General features: G+C 40.8%; 1 protein-coding gene and 1 non-coding gene across 12 annotated transcripts in view; both read left to right on the plus strand.

Moving 5' to 3' along the window:
- Positions 1–15,861, plus strand: part of POC5 (POC5 centriolar protein) — a 37,011-nt gene that overhangs the window by 528 nt on the left and 20,622 nt on the right. For 4 of the 11 annotated variants that reach the window (XM_072794911.1, XM_072794922.1, XM_072794955.1 and 1 more), the window contains exons 1-5: positions 32–191; positions 2,803–2,898; positions 10,247–10,388; positions 12,654–12,740; positions 15,208–15,413. In XM_072794911.1, coding sequence (XP_072651012.1) covers positions 2,815–2,898; positions 10,247–10,388; positions 12,654–12,740; positions 15,208–15,413 — 519 coding nt within the window. In that variant the 5' untranslated portion in view covers positions 32–191; positions 2,803–2,814. Of the gene's footprint in view, positions 1–31; positions 192–2,802; positions 2,899–5,332; positions 5,386–10,246; positions 10,389–12,653; positions 12,741–15,207; positions 15,414–15,861 lie in introns of those variants that run through there. The other 7 variants (XM_072794960.1, XM_072794883.1, XM_072794939.1 and 4 more) reach the window with 7 other exon arrangements.
- Positions 10,771–10,875, plus strand: LOC140624084 (U6 spliceosomal RNA). The gene has a single exon (XR_012023621.1). It is a non-coding gene; the product is annotated as a U6 spliceosomal RNA (small nuclear RNA).

The raw sequence follows: 15,861 nt of genomic DNA on the forward strand, positions 1-15,861 counted from the left end.
CCCCGCCCCCGAGGCTGCGGCCAATCAAGCGGCAGGTTGCTGAAGCTCGGGGCCAATGAACAGCGCCGTCCTTTGTTCCTGTGGCTGCAACTGTCGGGCTGCTGCCGGGAGCCGCTGCTCGGCTGCTGTGGCGGCGGCGCCGCGGGACGAGACGCGGAGGGGAGCGTCCGGCTTCGCGGAGAGCCGCGCCGGTGGGTGGCGGAGGCCGTGCGGGGCTGGGGGTGCCGCGGCCCGCGTGTGTTTGCGCCGGGGCTCCTACGCCGCGGAGCCGGCGGTGGCGGGGGGGCGGTTCCGGCCCGTGAAGACGCAGGGGAGAGGCCCCCGTGGCCGACGCTTTCTTCAGGGAGTGTGACCCGGCCAGGGCCGGTGGAGCCCCCCGCGCGTCCTCCCCGCCCCCTGCCCCCGCCGCCCCCCCGCGCCTGGTCCCCTGGATGCGGCGGACGCGCGGGGCGGGGGGCGGACGCGTCCCGAGCCGGGGCCTGACCTCCCTGCTCTGCGCTTTCCACCTCGATGTCCTGGTCTCATTTATGTTTCAGGCTGCTGTGATGGACACCTGCTTCATCTTCCGCCGAAATTACTTAGATAGACGTCAGCTACTTCCTTCCACGTTCAGGAGCCCCCAGTTTTCATCTTTCTTCATAAAAACTTGAAGGGCGAGGTGTTCCCCAAGTTTTTATGATGCTTTTCTTTCTGATAATTCTACCACTCTGACTTCCTTTTCTTTCAAATATTTTATTTATTCATGAAAGAGCGAGAAAGGCAGAGACCCAGGCAGAGGGAGAAGCAGGCTCCACGCAGGGAGCCCGACGCGGGACTCGATCCCGGGACTCTGGGATCACGCCCTGAGCCGAAGGCTGCGCTAAACCGCTGAACCATCCGAGCTTCCCCTGACTTCCTTTCCTGTCTTTGCCTTTAAATGTTCCTGTTTCTAGTTTTTTTTTTTTTTTTTTTTTCTGTGCGTGTGTTTCTAGTTTTTAATCTCATTACAGTAGTAGGCCTTTAACTTGATTAGGGCTATAGGCCCCTCTGAACACATTTGAAGCTGAGGATCCTCTTACTAGATGAATACACATGTGCATTTATACTAAAAATACTGCATAATAAGTTGGGTGAATGGACCTCAGAATAAGAACTCTTTCTCACACTCCTCTTCTTGGGTGATCTTTTCCCCCTCCCTTTTTCAGCACTTCCCATTATGCTGCTGATTCCTCTTACTGTACCTCCAGGGCAGAAGAGCTCCCTCATTGCTTAACTCCAGAAAGCAGCATTCACATCGTGGACACAGTCCTTGTTGTGCACTGTAAAGGGTGTATACACAGCTTTACTGCAGTGCCTCACACCCAGCTGGTCTGATTTTGAACCCATTGTCTGCCCTCCCAACCTGCTTATCTTCCTAGGATTCTCACCTTGGTGAGTGGCACTACTATCCGTCTGATTGCCCAAGCTAGAAACCTGGAGGCTTTACAAGAAGAGGCTGAGCATGTCATGACTTGTTTGAAACATTTCAATAACTTCTCTAGAGGGAAGCCCACATTTTTTGACTTGACACAATGATCTTCCATACTCTAGCAGCTCCTTACCTTGCCTGTTGCATCCTTAGCCAAGCCTCGCTTTGCACCCTTTGCTTCAGCCATGCAAACTACTTATGTTCCTGGCCGGCGCACATGCCCCTCTGTGTCTTTGCTTCTGCTGCTCTAATGCCTAGCGTGTCCTTACATCTATCTCTCTTTCAGATCTCAATACCCGGTTCATCTTAATTAAAACATTCTCTGACTCCGTTCCCATTTCTTCACCCTCATAATCCCACCCCATGAAAAATAGTTACTCCTTACTCCCTGCTTTGTACTGCTGTTGTTTTGGGGTCTACTAGCTTTTTTTTTTTTTTTTTTCCATTTTGTCATTCATATTCTATGTGTGTCTGGCTATCTCTGCAGATTCTAAAGTTTGTGAGGACAGAACTTCATCTTAATTCCTCACCACTGTTTTATATGTAACTCCTGTTCAGGGAATTTGAATAGTCACTACTTGTCTTTTTTTTTTTTTTTAAGATTTATTTATTTTAGAGAGTGAGTGCATGTGTGTGCAAACAGATAGCAGGAGGGGCAGAAAGAAGGGGGGGGAGAGAGAGAATCTCTAGCAGACTCCACACTGAGCGCAGAGCCCACATGGGGCTTAGTCCCAGGACATGAGATCATGACCTGGGCCAAAATCAAAAATCAGATGCCCAACTGACTGAGCCTCCCGGGCTCCCTACTACTTGCCCTTTAAATTTATTTACTTGTTATTAGAAGTACTTGTTTTATTTTTTTGGTTAAGACTTTTAACAATTTTTCTATGGTGTATAAGAATCTTTCGTTCTGTATAGTCTTGCTTTTCTTAAAATAATATTCCCAAATGGTAAGTTTCCTTAAGCAGAGAATTTGCCTACATTGTTCATTCTCTCTCGGTTCAGTATCTTATAGGACAACGAACAGCATACAGGTTGCCACACATTGCTGAGGAACATTGGTCGCAGTCTATTCTCAACAGACCCCATTGTGGATGTGTCTGAGGAGCTTCCATTTCTCTTTAACGTTTCATGTATTTGTGTCATCTCCTTGACTACATTAAAAACTCACTGATGCTGAGAATTGAGTCTTTTACTATTTCCTTCCTTGCCTACTTATTTTGTCCGTGGGTGCTCAATATGTTGAAGGATTTTAACAGGATTATTGTTTACAGGTTAGGATGTATGTATATAGAAAACTAAAATGTTTAAATATCAAGGGAAGAAAATTGAAGTGAGTTTTTATTGTTTTATAGTGTTTGTGCAGAATGTCATCAGATGAAGAGAAATGCTCACTTCCCGTTATGCAGAAAGACTCTGACCAGCACAGTTCTGTCTCTTCAGATCTTCAGGTAGGAAGACATGTCTAAGTTTGTCATGATTTATTTTATTTTGGTTTTTAACGATTTTATTTATTTATTCATAAGGCAGAGACCCAGGCAGAGGGAGAAGCAGGCTCCCTGCGGGGAACCTGATGTGAGACTGGATCCTGGATCCTGGGGTCACAACCTGAGCCGAAGGCAGATGCTCAACCACTGAGTCACCCAGGCGTCCCTGTTGTGATTTATTTTAAACAAGTGACAATATGAGGGAAAACTAGGAATACATTTTTCACTTATTCACGCCACGTACATTTTATAATTACGTTTTGTTCATAGCATATGATGTAGGTCAAATTATAATAAAATCAAACTTCGAGAATTATTGCACAAACTTTGGGACATACATGCCTTACATTGTTTGAACCTTTCAGAAAACAGTCATGAGCTCTTCAAATACTCTGCAAAAGCTTCAAACAGCATAACAAGTGAAGCTGGAAATCCCAAGAAACATTTTTTTCCTTGAGATTTTCTCATTGTAGCCATCGCTGCTGAATGTTGCTTTCACTTTAATGCAAATTAATACGCTGTCAAACCGCCCAGAGTTCTGGGGCCCTAGATTCCCTAAAGTTCTACTCTAGATTCTAGTCCCTGTTGCTACAACGTTCAGCACATTCTGCTGCCCAGGACCTGGATGGTGACAGATAGATGGTGTGGTTTTTGCATGAACTGTTTTAAATTTCTTTTATTGCTATATGTTTTATTATCAGAAATATGGATTCAGATTTCTAGAGTAGATTTTAAATGAGAGAGTCTGACATGGTATGTCTTGAGTTTTAGAATTGTACCACTTAAGAGGGGGAAAAGCTGGACATTATGTTTATGCCTAAATAGAGTAAGTTGTTTTTGAAAGTGTATAATATGAGAAGAACTTTAGGAAGATATTTTATGAAACATATGTTTTCCTTTAATTGAAATTACAGATTTAGAAATTGGGAAGCTATTGGGGAAATACTGTGAATATTTACTAGGATAAAGATAGTGTGGAATTGTGACATAGATGTTTCCTCCTTGCTCTAGCTTTGGATGTACTTCTACCTTGTGCCGTCTTTGAAGGCAGCAGGGCTTTCCTGCATTTTTTATCTCGGCCTTTTTCAAACTTGCTTCAGGAGAGAACTGATTAATTTATACTTGTGATATTGCAATTTATAATAAGAAATATATTTCGATCTTCATCCCCATTTTGTGTACATGGTTTCAAAAGCCTTTGAAATTTCCTAAATAATGAGAGTGATAAATGTGTTTGTTATGCTAGCAAGGTGGCTTTTGGACCCCACCTAAGGATTGGGGCTGGTTGCTGAAGAGCTAGCCACAGGTTTAGAAGGTTGGAACTTTCCATCCCACCCACCCTGAGCTCCTGGAAGGGGAGAGGGGCTGGAGATTGAGTTCTGCCACCAGGAGCCAATGATTTAATCAGGCTTGCCTGTGTCATGAAGCCTCCGTAAACACCCAGTGGGAGGGGGTTCCGAGAGCTTCCAGCTTGGTGGCTGTATAGAGGTGCTGGGTGACTGGCTTTCAGGAGAGGGCATGGAAGCTCTTCCCCTCTACCCTATACCTTGTCCTGTGTCTCTTGCATCCTTCTATTATATAAACTGATGATCTGGTAAGGAAAATGTTTCTCTGAGTTCTGTGAACTGCTCTAGCAAATTCATCAGACCTGGGGAGAGGGATTTTTGGAACCTCCAGTCTGTGTAGCTGGTTAGTCATAAGCTCAGGGGGTAACTTGGACTTGGTCCTGGTGTCTGAGTTTTGGGCTGGGGGAGGTGAAGTCTTAGAGGACTGAGCCCTTGCTTTGTGGAACCTGATGCTGTCTCCAGTAGATAGTGTCAGAATTGAGTTGAATTGCAGGACACTCAGCTAGTGCCTAAGAATAGCTTGTTGCTGGTGAGGGAATCAAAACCCCACACATTGTCATTGTTGGGTTCAGATCCTTTTAATATTAAAATGTAAACACCTTGTAAGATCTCAAGTTGTCATTTTGCCTGGAGACCAAGCTTTATATCAAAAAAATAAATCTCCAGAGTAGAATTGGAGAGAAACATGCCAGAAATAATTTTGTGTTACTGGTTACCTGCTTAGAATGTCAGCCCACCTGAGATTCTGTTTATTAGTAACCCTCAGCTTACGACCCTATTGGTTCTTGATGACAGTTGAAAACTTGGCTATATTTCCATTCCTGGAAACATTTCAAAATATGAATACTAAAACATGTTAAAAATAAAACAACTATATGCTTTTACATAGATAACAAATATGTAAAACTAAACATTTAATATAAGAGCCCCTTACAAGTCAGTACTCCTTCTAAGGGAGTTTTCTTCACTGTCTCAATTGTGTGAATGATTCCTAAAACTTCGTTGATGAATGCTGTGGGATGGGCAGCATCCGTGGTGCTTACTGACTGGTAACTCCCTCCAAGCACAACTCCAAACTGCCAGCCAGCTGCCCTGACCTTACATGGTATGTATGGGTTCACCTGTAGTTCAGGGTCACACCAGTCCAGCTTTTGTTGGTGGGGAGCAAAATTACAAGTTTTGGTTGTTAGTTCAGGATTCTTATTTACCTGAAGACAGGTTATTTTTAATAATTAAGAAACACAATATTATTTATTTTGATCCTTAAATTTAAAATAGCCCATTTGGCCTGTATCTACATATATGAAAGTATGATAATTATTTAAATAACTAATATTTTAGTCTTACCTAAGATAAATTAACATATGTTCATAGAATACTGTTAATATACACCTACTTACCTCTGCTCTAAGTCATAGTGCTTGTTGTGGGGACTTTGAAATACATGTCTGGCTCTTTTTTTCCCCCCCTTTTCTGATCCAGAGCAGAAGTCAGATTAGAGAGGCTACAAGTTAAAGCCACTGACTTCTAATTCCCCTCCCGTTATAGGCTAGAAGTTGTAATAAATTAAGTCTGATTGAGCAATGCTGATTTGGCTAAATGTAGTTGTAATTGTCACCAATTAAAAAGTTAATTGACATCAAAATATAAGTACAAGATAGCCAACTGTATTAGTTGGATTGGGCTGTCATAACAAAACACCGTAGACTGGGTGGCTTAAACAACTGAAATTTATTTTCTCATAGTTCTGAATGCTGGATGTACCAAAGCAAGGTCTGGCAGGGTCTGTTTCTGGTGAGCTCTCTCCTCTTGGCCTGCAGACAGCTGCCTTCTCACTGAGTCCTCAACATGGCTTTTCCTCAGTGCGTGTGCATGGGCAGACAGAGAATTTTCTGCGCTCCTTAAAAGGACACTAATCCTGACTTATCAGCACCCCACCCTTGTGACCTTAGGTAACTTTAATTACTGTAGAGGCCCCATCTCCAAATACAGCTGCTCTGGAGATTCCGGTTATCAATATATGAATTTGAGGAGGACACTGACATTCAATCTGTAACAGCCACATTTTTATGTGTTCTTAGTCGAAGTCAAAAGTTTATTTTGGCTGTTTGGGAAGTATAATAGGGTATTATTTTGGCCACTTTAACAGGAACCAAGTAAAAATTGTTAAGTAAATTATTTAAAAGCTTGAGTGAGTCGTGCCTGGGTGGTTCAGTCAGTTAAGCATCTGCCTTCTGCTCAGGTCATGATCTCAGGGTCCTGGGATCAAGCCCTGCAGGGCATCGGGCTACTTGCTCAGCAGGGAGCCTGCTTCTCCCTCTCCCTCTGCCTGCTGGCCCACCAGCTTGTGCTCCTTCTCTCTCTCTCTCTCTCTCTCTCTATCTCTCTCTATATATACTAAATAAATAAAATCTTAAAAAAAAAAAAAAGCGTGAGCTGATACATAGTCTCTTGTAAGTCAGAGCTGGTAGGGAGTCCTGAGGTCACCTAAAGACTCTGGCTCTTCTCTCCTGTGGCTGTGCCATGCCCTAGGGTGTTGACGAGGTTCGCATCATTGGGTGCTAGCTCACTGCCGTCTCTAACCCATGGGAAGAGCGAGTAGGAGCAAGCAGCTTCCTTTCCAAGGACGTGCCCTGAGGTTGTACACGCCATTTCCATAGACCAGGTCTCTTGGCCATACCTGTGAAAGGGAGGTTGAGAAATGTTGCTGGGGGGTCATTTGCCCAGGTCAGACCCTGAGGTCTTAGAAACTTAAAGGAATAAAGGGAAAACAGATACTGCTGGACTGTTAGCCTTTTCTGTCATAGAGAGTATTACCCTTGAAATTTTATATATGTTGTTAGGACTGACTCATACATTCGAGTATATAGAAACCAGTGGATTATCTTGTATAGGGCTTCAATTTATCAAACTCTCTGGATATTTCCTTTTATTGTAATAACTGGAAAACTGATGTGATTCAGGAATTTATTTTTTAAATTTAAGAATATTTAAATTTAAAGAATTGTAGTTATTTTTGTCAACATAAAAATGAAATGTATCTGAAATTCTAAGTTACTTTTTCTCTAATAAGAGCCTCCTGCCTCAGTAATAACCATAATGTGAAATATTTTTATTTTCTGTCAGGAAATGTAAGTTTAAAATTCAGACATGGGGATCCCTGGGTAGCTCAGAGGTTTACCGCCACCTTCAGCCCAGGGCTTGATCCTGGAGTCCAGGGATCGAGTCCTGCATCGGGCTCCCTGCATGGAGCCCGCTTCTCCCTCTGCCTGTGTCTCTGCCTCTCTCTCTCTCTTTTTCTCTCTCTGTCTCTCATGAATAAAGTCTTTAAAAAAATAAATAAAAAGCAGACATGTGTTTATTATCATAAAGGGGATATATCTAAGGAGTTGACTATAGCCATATGAAAGGTTCTTTTTTTTAATATTTATTTTAGAGAGGGTGGGGGAGGGAGGGACAAAAGGAGAGGGAGAGGGAAATCTTAAGCAAACACTGCCATGAGCAGAGTCCTACTCGGGCTTGATCTCACTATCCCAAGATCATGACCTGAGCAGAAACCAAGAATTGGATGCTTAATCAGCTGAGTCACCCAGGTGCCCCAAAATCTGATGATTAAGTTTTCTTTCTAATGATTCTCCCTTTGGAGTATCTCTTTCTCTTCTGCAATTAGCCTTGACATGTAAAAATTTGAGCTTGCTGTAACTAAATTTACTGTATATAAGTAATCTATATTAAATATGCAGATCAAGGCTGAAACTAAAACCAAGTCACTTTTTTACATTTAATTACCCTAAAGACCAGCAGCTTTCAAACAGCTACCAGCATAAACCCTGTTTTCAAACAATTTTGCTTCAAATTCCAATAGGAAAAGGTTAAAGCAGAAATATAATTGTGTAGATTTATGTTATAAATTCCAAATTTGTGACATTTACTTCTCACAAAGTTAGCAAAAACAATGAGGCTGCCTTTATAAATGCAGATTTGACATTGATGAATGATAGAAGACCAGCATAGTTTGATAAGCCTAAGTGACCTTTTTGCATCTGTATTTTATTTGGGCTACATGATATTAAGAAAATTCTGATTCTTAACATAAATGGTTGAAAATGGTAGCTTTTTTGTTTTTTTGAGTATAGTTGACACACAGAGTTACATTAGTTTCAGGTGTATACCATAGTGATTCAATTTCTCTGTGCATTATGAAAAATTGGTAGCTTTCTTTGGGACGCCTGGGTGGTTAAGTGGGAACGTCTGCCTGTGGCTCAGGGCATGATCCCAGGGTCCTGGGATCAAGTCCCACATCGGGCTCCTTGCCTGTTGTTCTTTTCCCTCTGCCTGTGTCTCTGCCTCTCTCTGTGTGTCTCTCATGAAAAAAAATAAAAATCTTTTAAAAGAAAGAAAAAAAAATTGGTAGGTTCTTAAAAATGTATCTCCTCTTCAAATAAACTGATCAAAACCATAAAAAAAATTTATAGAAAATTTTTGATTCAGTGTGGAATCACCAACAAAATTGGTTGCTTCTTCAGACTTTTCGTAATATAAAAATCATGCAAGAAACACCTGAAAGATTCAAGCTTGGAATAAGTGCTAAGACTCTGTAATATGATAAGCATGTAACATGATCTGAAGTCATTTGCTGCTGCACAGCTTCTCACTCTCATAGGGAGGGACTGGTTTCCTTTGGGAAACATGAAGACACTTACTTCAGCTAACTGTGATACAACCATGGCTGGAAACTTGGGTGTGGTGGGCAGTTAAATATTCTTACTCATAGAAAATCATAGGGAAAGAGTAAAAATTGCTAATTTCCAATACATATACCATATAATGATTTTATTAAAGATAATTCATTGATTTCGACAATTCACTCAGTTCGCTTCAGCAGGTCTTGACTATGACCCTTCAAAGAGGTAGTTTTGAGCATCGGTTATCTTCATACTGAAGATGAATCCAGATAATAAGACAATTAGGACTATTGAGAAGATAGTTCTGTATCTGAACTAAACTTCTTATGGAGAAAAACTAACACAGAATAATCCCATGGAATAATAACATTTAACATTCTTGAAAATCTTCCCCCCAATTTTTTTAATGCAAAGATATTCTGTGGGTCCATGCCATACTCTTAAAAGTAACTGCTTCTTAGGAGGAATATTGATTACATCATACCAATACCTTGTGAATAGAGACTAAATTCCAGTATACTTTTTTACTTCACAAATAACATTTTTTGATTTGGCTAAAGAAATAGCTAAGTATTTGCGCTAGGAAATTCTTTTTTTTATTTTTTATTTTTTTTAAGCCTGAGGAATTTCTGTAAGGTCTACACTTCGTAACCTCTTTTTTATCGCTCCTTTCTCATGTGCTATGAAGGTGCCAGCAGATAGAGTGAAACAGGTTTACATTCATGGTCTCTTTATCGTCAATATTTGTCCTTTTCCAGTATTTCCCTTATACTCTTTTCATACTGTGAAGAGAGACCCAGAGTTGTTGCTGAGTGGCTGTTGTTGGATGGTGGCTGTCAGTAAGCAGAGTCAAAACTACTTTTCATCCCTAGACTATCCTATTGTGGAGTCTTTGGGAGCAACATCTTCAAACTAAGTTTCAGAAAAGCAGAGAAGTGGCTAATGGTGTCTCTGCCGGCCTGCAAGCAGCTGCTAGTTGAGGGAGGGCTCTTCTGTCTTGTAGCTGTTGGTTGGCTTCAGGCAGCTACACTAGGTAATTGGTGTCACCACTGCTAAATTGACAGACACGCCGAAGGAATTTGTGTACTAAGGTACTATCACTGGAAGAAACTTGGATTGGTTTATTTGTTGGATTTTATTGTTTTTAAGGAATACACATTGCTTATGACATGGGAATGCTATTTTGAGAATTGAAGTAGAGAACATGTTTAACTGTGTCTTTGTTGTTCTTTGCCTGAACGTGTTAAAATAAATATATTCTTTGTTATTGGCTTCTCATAGGAAGAATATGAAGAACTGCTTCGTTATGCCATTGTGACTCCAAACGTTGAATCAGATGCTTCACAGCCATGTCATTCTAAGGGAGAAGTGGTACCAGATGTTAGGGTTCCTACTGTAATTGATGATATTCTTCATAATCAAGGTTATGTATATTTTTTAAGATATCTCTTAATTTAAGATGTTACTGAGCTCATTAATGCTATTGACCTATGATTGTGAAAATGTTTCGCCAGTGATTCTTCTCAGTCAGTCCTGTGTATCACTATCATCTGGAGGAACTTTTTCCATTTCATGTGTTTCTCTCTCTTACGTGACAGCTGGATTTTTATGTGAATTTTGTTTGAGTGCTACTTATATGAAAAATAATAATTAAAGCAACACAGTAGTCATTGTACATTCCTCAGTGGAGTATACTGCACCTCTGCTTGTTCCAATCGTTAGATACCAGGATTACCTTGGAAACTAAATGTCCAAGGCCCCAAATTAAAGGTGGTCCATAAGTAGCCCTCAGAACTTTTTAAGTTGTGCTCGGCTTTGGCAGCACATATACTAAAATTGGAACCATACAGAGATTAGCATGGCCCCTGCGCAAGGATGACACGCAAATTCGTGAAGCGTTCCATATTTTTGGCAAATCGAACTCCAATAAAAAATATACAAAAAAAAACCTCTAAGAAGAGATCCTTAGAGTTATGCCTATTGTTGATACCTGCCCTTTGCTGGGGCATGGTTGGTAGCATTTCTGTGAGTATGGAAGACTGTTTGAAATCACCACAAAGGTGAACCCATTTTGGACTATGTCAGTGACAGTACTGAAAGCTAACACAAACCAGAATGTATATTGATAGATGAATGAAAGCTGGAGAAAGGAGGGTAAAACTCCTTCCACCTATCCATTCCTTATTCACTAAAGTGCAAGATTCCAAACAGCTCACTAAGTAAATATTACTTAAAAGGGCACAGAAAGGTCCCCTAAGATGGCCCTGGCAATGGGCGGTTGTCAACAATAGGCATAACTCTGAGGATCTCTCCTTGAAGGCACATGATGCAGCCTAATCGGAGTCAGCAGGCTCTTGGGTTTCTGAGAAATTGCAGCCCTGATATTTGGTTCCTTTCCCTCTGTAGACCTGGAGTTTTCATTGCTCGTCTGTCCTCCGCCTACTGCAGTGGATCAAGGGCAGAACATGCCACTGAAACATTCTAACACTGAATATTTTCTGCCTAAATTTTAGTTGATCCTCAAGAGATAGGACACTGGGATTTGTTCATTTTACATCGTGATCTTGACCATGATCCTGACCTCAGCCTGTAGTTCCTACTGAGCAAACCCAAAGTGCTGCGTACTCTTATAAAATATGTAAATAGTCAATCCATGTGTTCACCCTCTGTGCCTCTACCAAAAGCTTGTTTCCTTTTCCACTGGCTGCAGTCCTACTGTATTGTTGTTCCCAGAGACACAAAGTGGGAGTCCTTTCCTTGCCCCGGCTTGCCAGCCTTTCAGGGACATCAATTGGAATTTAAAACCCTTGTTCTGGACAGCCTGGATGGCTCAGCGGTTTAGCGCCGCCTTCAGCCCAGGGTGTGATCCTGAAGACCCGGGATCGAGTCCCACGTCAGGCTCCCTGCATGGAGCTTGCTTCTCCCTCTGCCTGTGTCTCTGCCTCTCTCTCTCTCTCTCTCTCTCTCTGTCTCTCATGAATAAATAAATAAAATCTTAAAAAAATAAAACCCTTGTTCTTCTGTAGCATGCAAGTTAGTATTCATTCATTCATACTCTGCCTTTTCCACAAAGAGTTCGAGATCTAAGCTCACAGCAGGCAGTGAATTTACATATCCCAATTCACACATAGCCATGGTTGGAATATATGCATTTATCATCCCATTTGCTGTTACTTGGTATAAGCAGGGTGTATTTTGAAGTTGGCAGAGTATTTGTAAGCCTCCAGCACAGCCATTCTAGTGAAGTTTTCCTCTGTTTTTTTTTCTGCCGTGTATTGACTAAGTCCCTGTTCTGGGGGAACCAGTGTCACTTTAGTTTGATTGCAGCTAGTGAAAAGCCCCAGGCCCCTGGAAACAACCAGTGTTGTTAGTGTAGCTCCTAAGTTCTAATGCCAGTCATCCACTTAGTCTCTTAGCGTGGACTAAATGCTGCAGTAGGCTGCATTCTCTTTCAGCTCTGTTTGGTGGGTCAATTTGAGCTTAACTAGTGATACAGTAAGACTTTTTCTAGTCTCAGACTTTTTCTTTCTTCTTGTTCTTTGTCTTGGTGTCCCTGTATCCCCAGCAGTTGTATTTTGCTTGCTCTAAAGTTGTAGACACTGTTACCTTCTTAAATTAGCTATGTGTCATTAGACCTTTGATATGAGTAGTTTGGTTTAATTAAAAAAATTTTTTTAATTCTTTTCAGCAGGAAATAGCCCTGTAGTAAGAGAAACAAGGATGGAAGTTGGGAAAGGATGTGATTTGAATATTTCAAGTCATTCAAAGACAGATGGTATGCCTTTGCCTTACTTTGTTTTTATTAATATATAACATTGTATGGTTTGGTGAATATTATTTGTGTAATAAGAGGAATAATTTCACCATATTATTTATTGGCAGGAGTCTTTAATGTTGCTGTTGCTAATCTATTAACTAATCTTATTTAAAGTAATTTCATAAAATTCCAAAATAGTACAATTAAGACAGGTTAGTGTATTATAGTGTATGGCATCCTTTCTTAAAACTGCTAGGTTAGCAGGCAAATACTTTAAAAGAATTAATGGAATGTCAGAGAGCTTGGCCAATTTAAGTGTTTTTATGAACCAGGGCATTATTTCCCAACATTCAGGCATTTGTGTACCAACTTAATGATTTTTGTCCTATCTTTATATCACTTGTTCTATCATTTTTTGGTTTTCTTCAGATATATTTATTTTTAGCTTAAATTCATTAAAAGGAAAATTGGTGTGTGTCATTACTGATTATAGGATAAAACTAATACACCCTTTTTATAAATAGAAAACAGTCGGTAAAAAGCAACTCAGACAAAATTATTAAGTTTTGGTTGAATACTGCTAGTGGTGGTGGGTTCAGCCTGAAGTTTGCTTTTTCTTTGTTGAAAGGAGAGATTAACTTGTGTTACAGAGATTATAAAAGCAAACTAGTACCAGATTGAAACTTTTTCTTTGACATAGAATGATTGAAATAATTAAAATAGGACACTTTGCTTGCCTTGTGACTCGATGTTATATGACATATAGGCCATTTAAGCCACCACATAAAGAGTGCCTCTATCCTTTATTTCCTCACTTGTAAATAAAAGGCTTGGGCACTGTACTCCCCAAGGGATATTTCAAGTACTTCATTTAGGTCATTCTATTTTGTAAAAGGTGAATAAATGTTTAAAAATTTTTTAAAAAGCAGAGCCTCTTGCTTTTCCACAAGTGCAACTCTTGTTAGTGAAAGAGAACATTCATGTACTCAGTCACTCTACTTTATTCTTTGGGTTTATTCTTCAGAATACGTAGGTAGTGTCTCATAGTTGACTAGCCTGAACCATTTGTTGATAAATTTTTTATATAAAAATATATATTAGGGAATGATTATCCTTTTTGCAAAACATTCTTGGTTTACTTTTAAGTAAGTTCCTGTAGTAGCTTTACCTTTGTTTGACTCATCTCATTCACTAAGGAAGACAGGGGGGCCTTTTAATCTTGGTTATCAGGACTCTCCTAAGAAAAGCAAAATACGTGAGAAATGATAAACGGTCTCTAATTCCAACGTGCATTTGTGATAAAATAGTAACCTTTCCTACTTTGTGCTTTTTAAAGGTAGATGCCAGTTTTTCTGGCTCTGGCTTTCACCCCTACCTCCACCCCCCACTCTGCCACCATGTCTATGGGCAGAGGATGGGAATTATGTATATATGGATATATATAGAGATGTGTATATATTTTCACCTATATGTTGAAGGCTAACAGTGTGCCTTACAGCTGATTATCTGATACAACTAAACTACTAGTCTCTTTCTACTTATAGAGTTGAATTTTGGTGGTTTTAAAACCCATACCAGTGTTTTACGTGAAGTAATAATCACCTATATACAACCACCAGGACCTTGGTTAGTTGCCTCTTTCTGCACCTGTTTCCTCATCAGTAAAGTGGAGATAGTAATGCCTGACTCTTTTGGCAGCATATAATAGGAGAGTTCATCTTTCTTTCTTTTTTTTTTTTTTTTTAAGATTTTATTTATTTATTCACGAGAGGCACAGAGAGAGAGAGGCAGAGGGAGAAGTAGGCTCCATGCAGGGAGCCCCACGCGGGACTTGATCCCGGGTCTCCAGGATCACACCCTGGACTGAAGGTGGCGCCAGACTGCCGAGCCCCCCCCCCCCCAGCCCCCGGCTGCCCAGAGCTCATCTTTCTAACACTATTACAGGAACATAGCAAGCACTTAGTAAATGTTAATATGGTGATGCAGATGAGAATAACTTTAGCTCAGGCTGGACCTGGATATATGAAGTATCTTTGTTTGGGATAGAGGTCCTTTTTTGTGGGGAGGGAGTATAGGAGGCACCTTGTGCTGGTTAGTCCTGAATCAGTGACAATACTGAAATTACAGTATTAATTTCAGACTGTGCTCAGTTCAATTTAAAAGTACACTATAACGGGATGCCTGGATGGCTCAGTGGTTGAGCGTCTGCCTTTGGCTCAGGTTGTGATCCCAGGTCCAGGGATTGAGTCCCACATCGGGCTCCCTGCCAGGAGCCTGCTTCTCCCTCTGCCTGTGTCTCTGTTTCTCTCTCTGTGTGTCTCTCATGAATAAAATTTTAAAATCTTTAAAAAGTACACTAAAAGGTCATTTCTCTGCATTTTGCTCCACCTCTGTAGGTAACTGACATCTTACCCTCTATTAGAACTCCTTACATTTGGGTTATCTTTTCTCCAGCCTGACCACCACACCTTTCCCTCCTCTCCAGGGTCATCACCAGTGTCATCACCAAGGAAGCCCTCACACCCAGTCATGGATTTTTTCAGTTCTAACCTCTTAGGTGACTCTTCCTCACCAGGGTCTATTTCTAGTCATGCAGACGTCCATGAGATCGTTGTGAGCGATTTTCTTATTTCTGATGAAAACCTTCAGAAGATGGAAAATGTACTTGATCTTTGGAGTTCAGGACTTAAGGTATTATGCTTATTCAATTACAGTTTAATATGTAGTATAACAGTTTTGCTCTTGATCCCACTATCGTTCTTTTCTTTGAATCAAAAGATTTTGTGAAAAAAGTCTTTAGTTTCCTGAGAAGATTAGTCCGGTGTTTTAAATCTTACAATTCTCAGTCTGTAATGTCCATACAAATCATCTGGGGATCCTGTTAAGCTACAGCTTGTCCTTGTTGGTCTTGACCAGGGCCTGAGGTTATGCACTTCTAACAGGCTCTGACACTGCTAGTTCAGGACCCATACTTTGAATAGCATACTTTTCAACAGTTGCTGGAATAGTTCTGCAGGTTCCACTGAATTTCTCTCATGTTTTTAAAGACTCAGCCTATGTGTAGCAGAGACCCTTATCGAACCCTTACCATATCATGTCTCTTTTTGTCTGAAACACAGCATCCAGTTTTAGCAACATA

Source organism: Canis lupus, chromosome 2 (genome assembly GCF_048164855.1).
Source record: "Canis lupus baileyi chromosome 2, mCanLup2.hap1, whole genome shotgun sequence".
NCBI classification, from domain to species: Eukaryota; Metazoa; Chordata; class Mammalia; order Carnivora; family Canidae; genus Canis; species Canis lupus.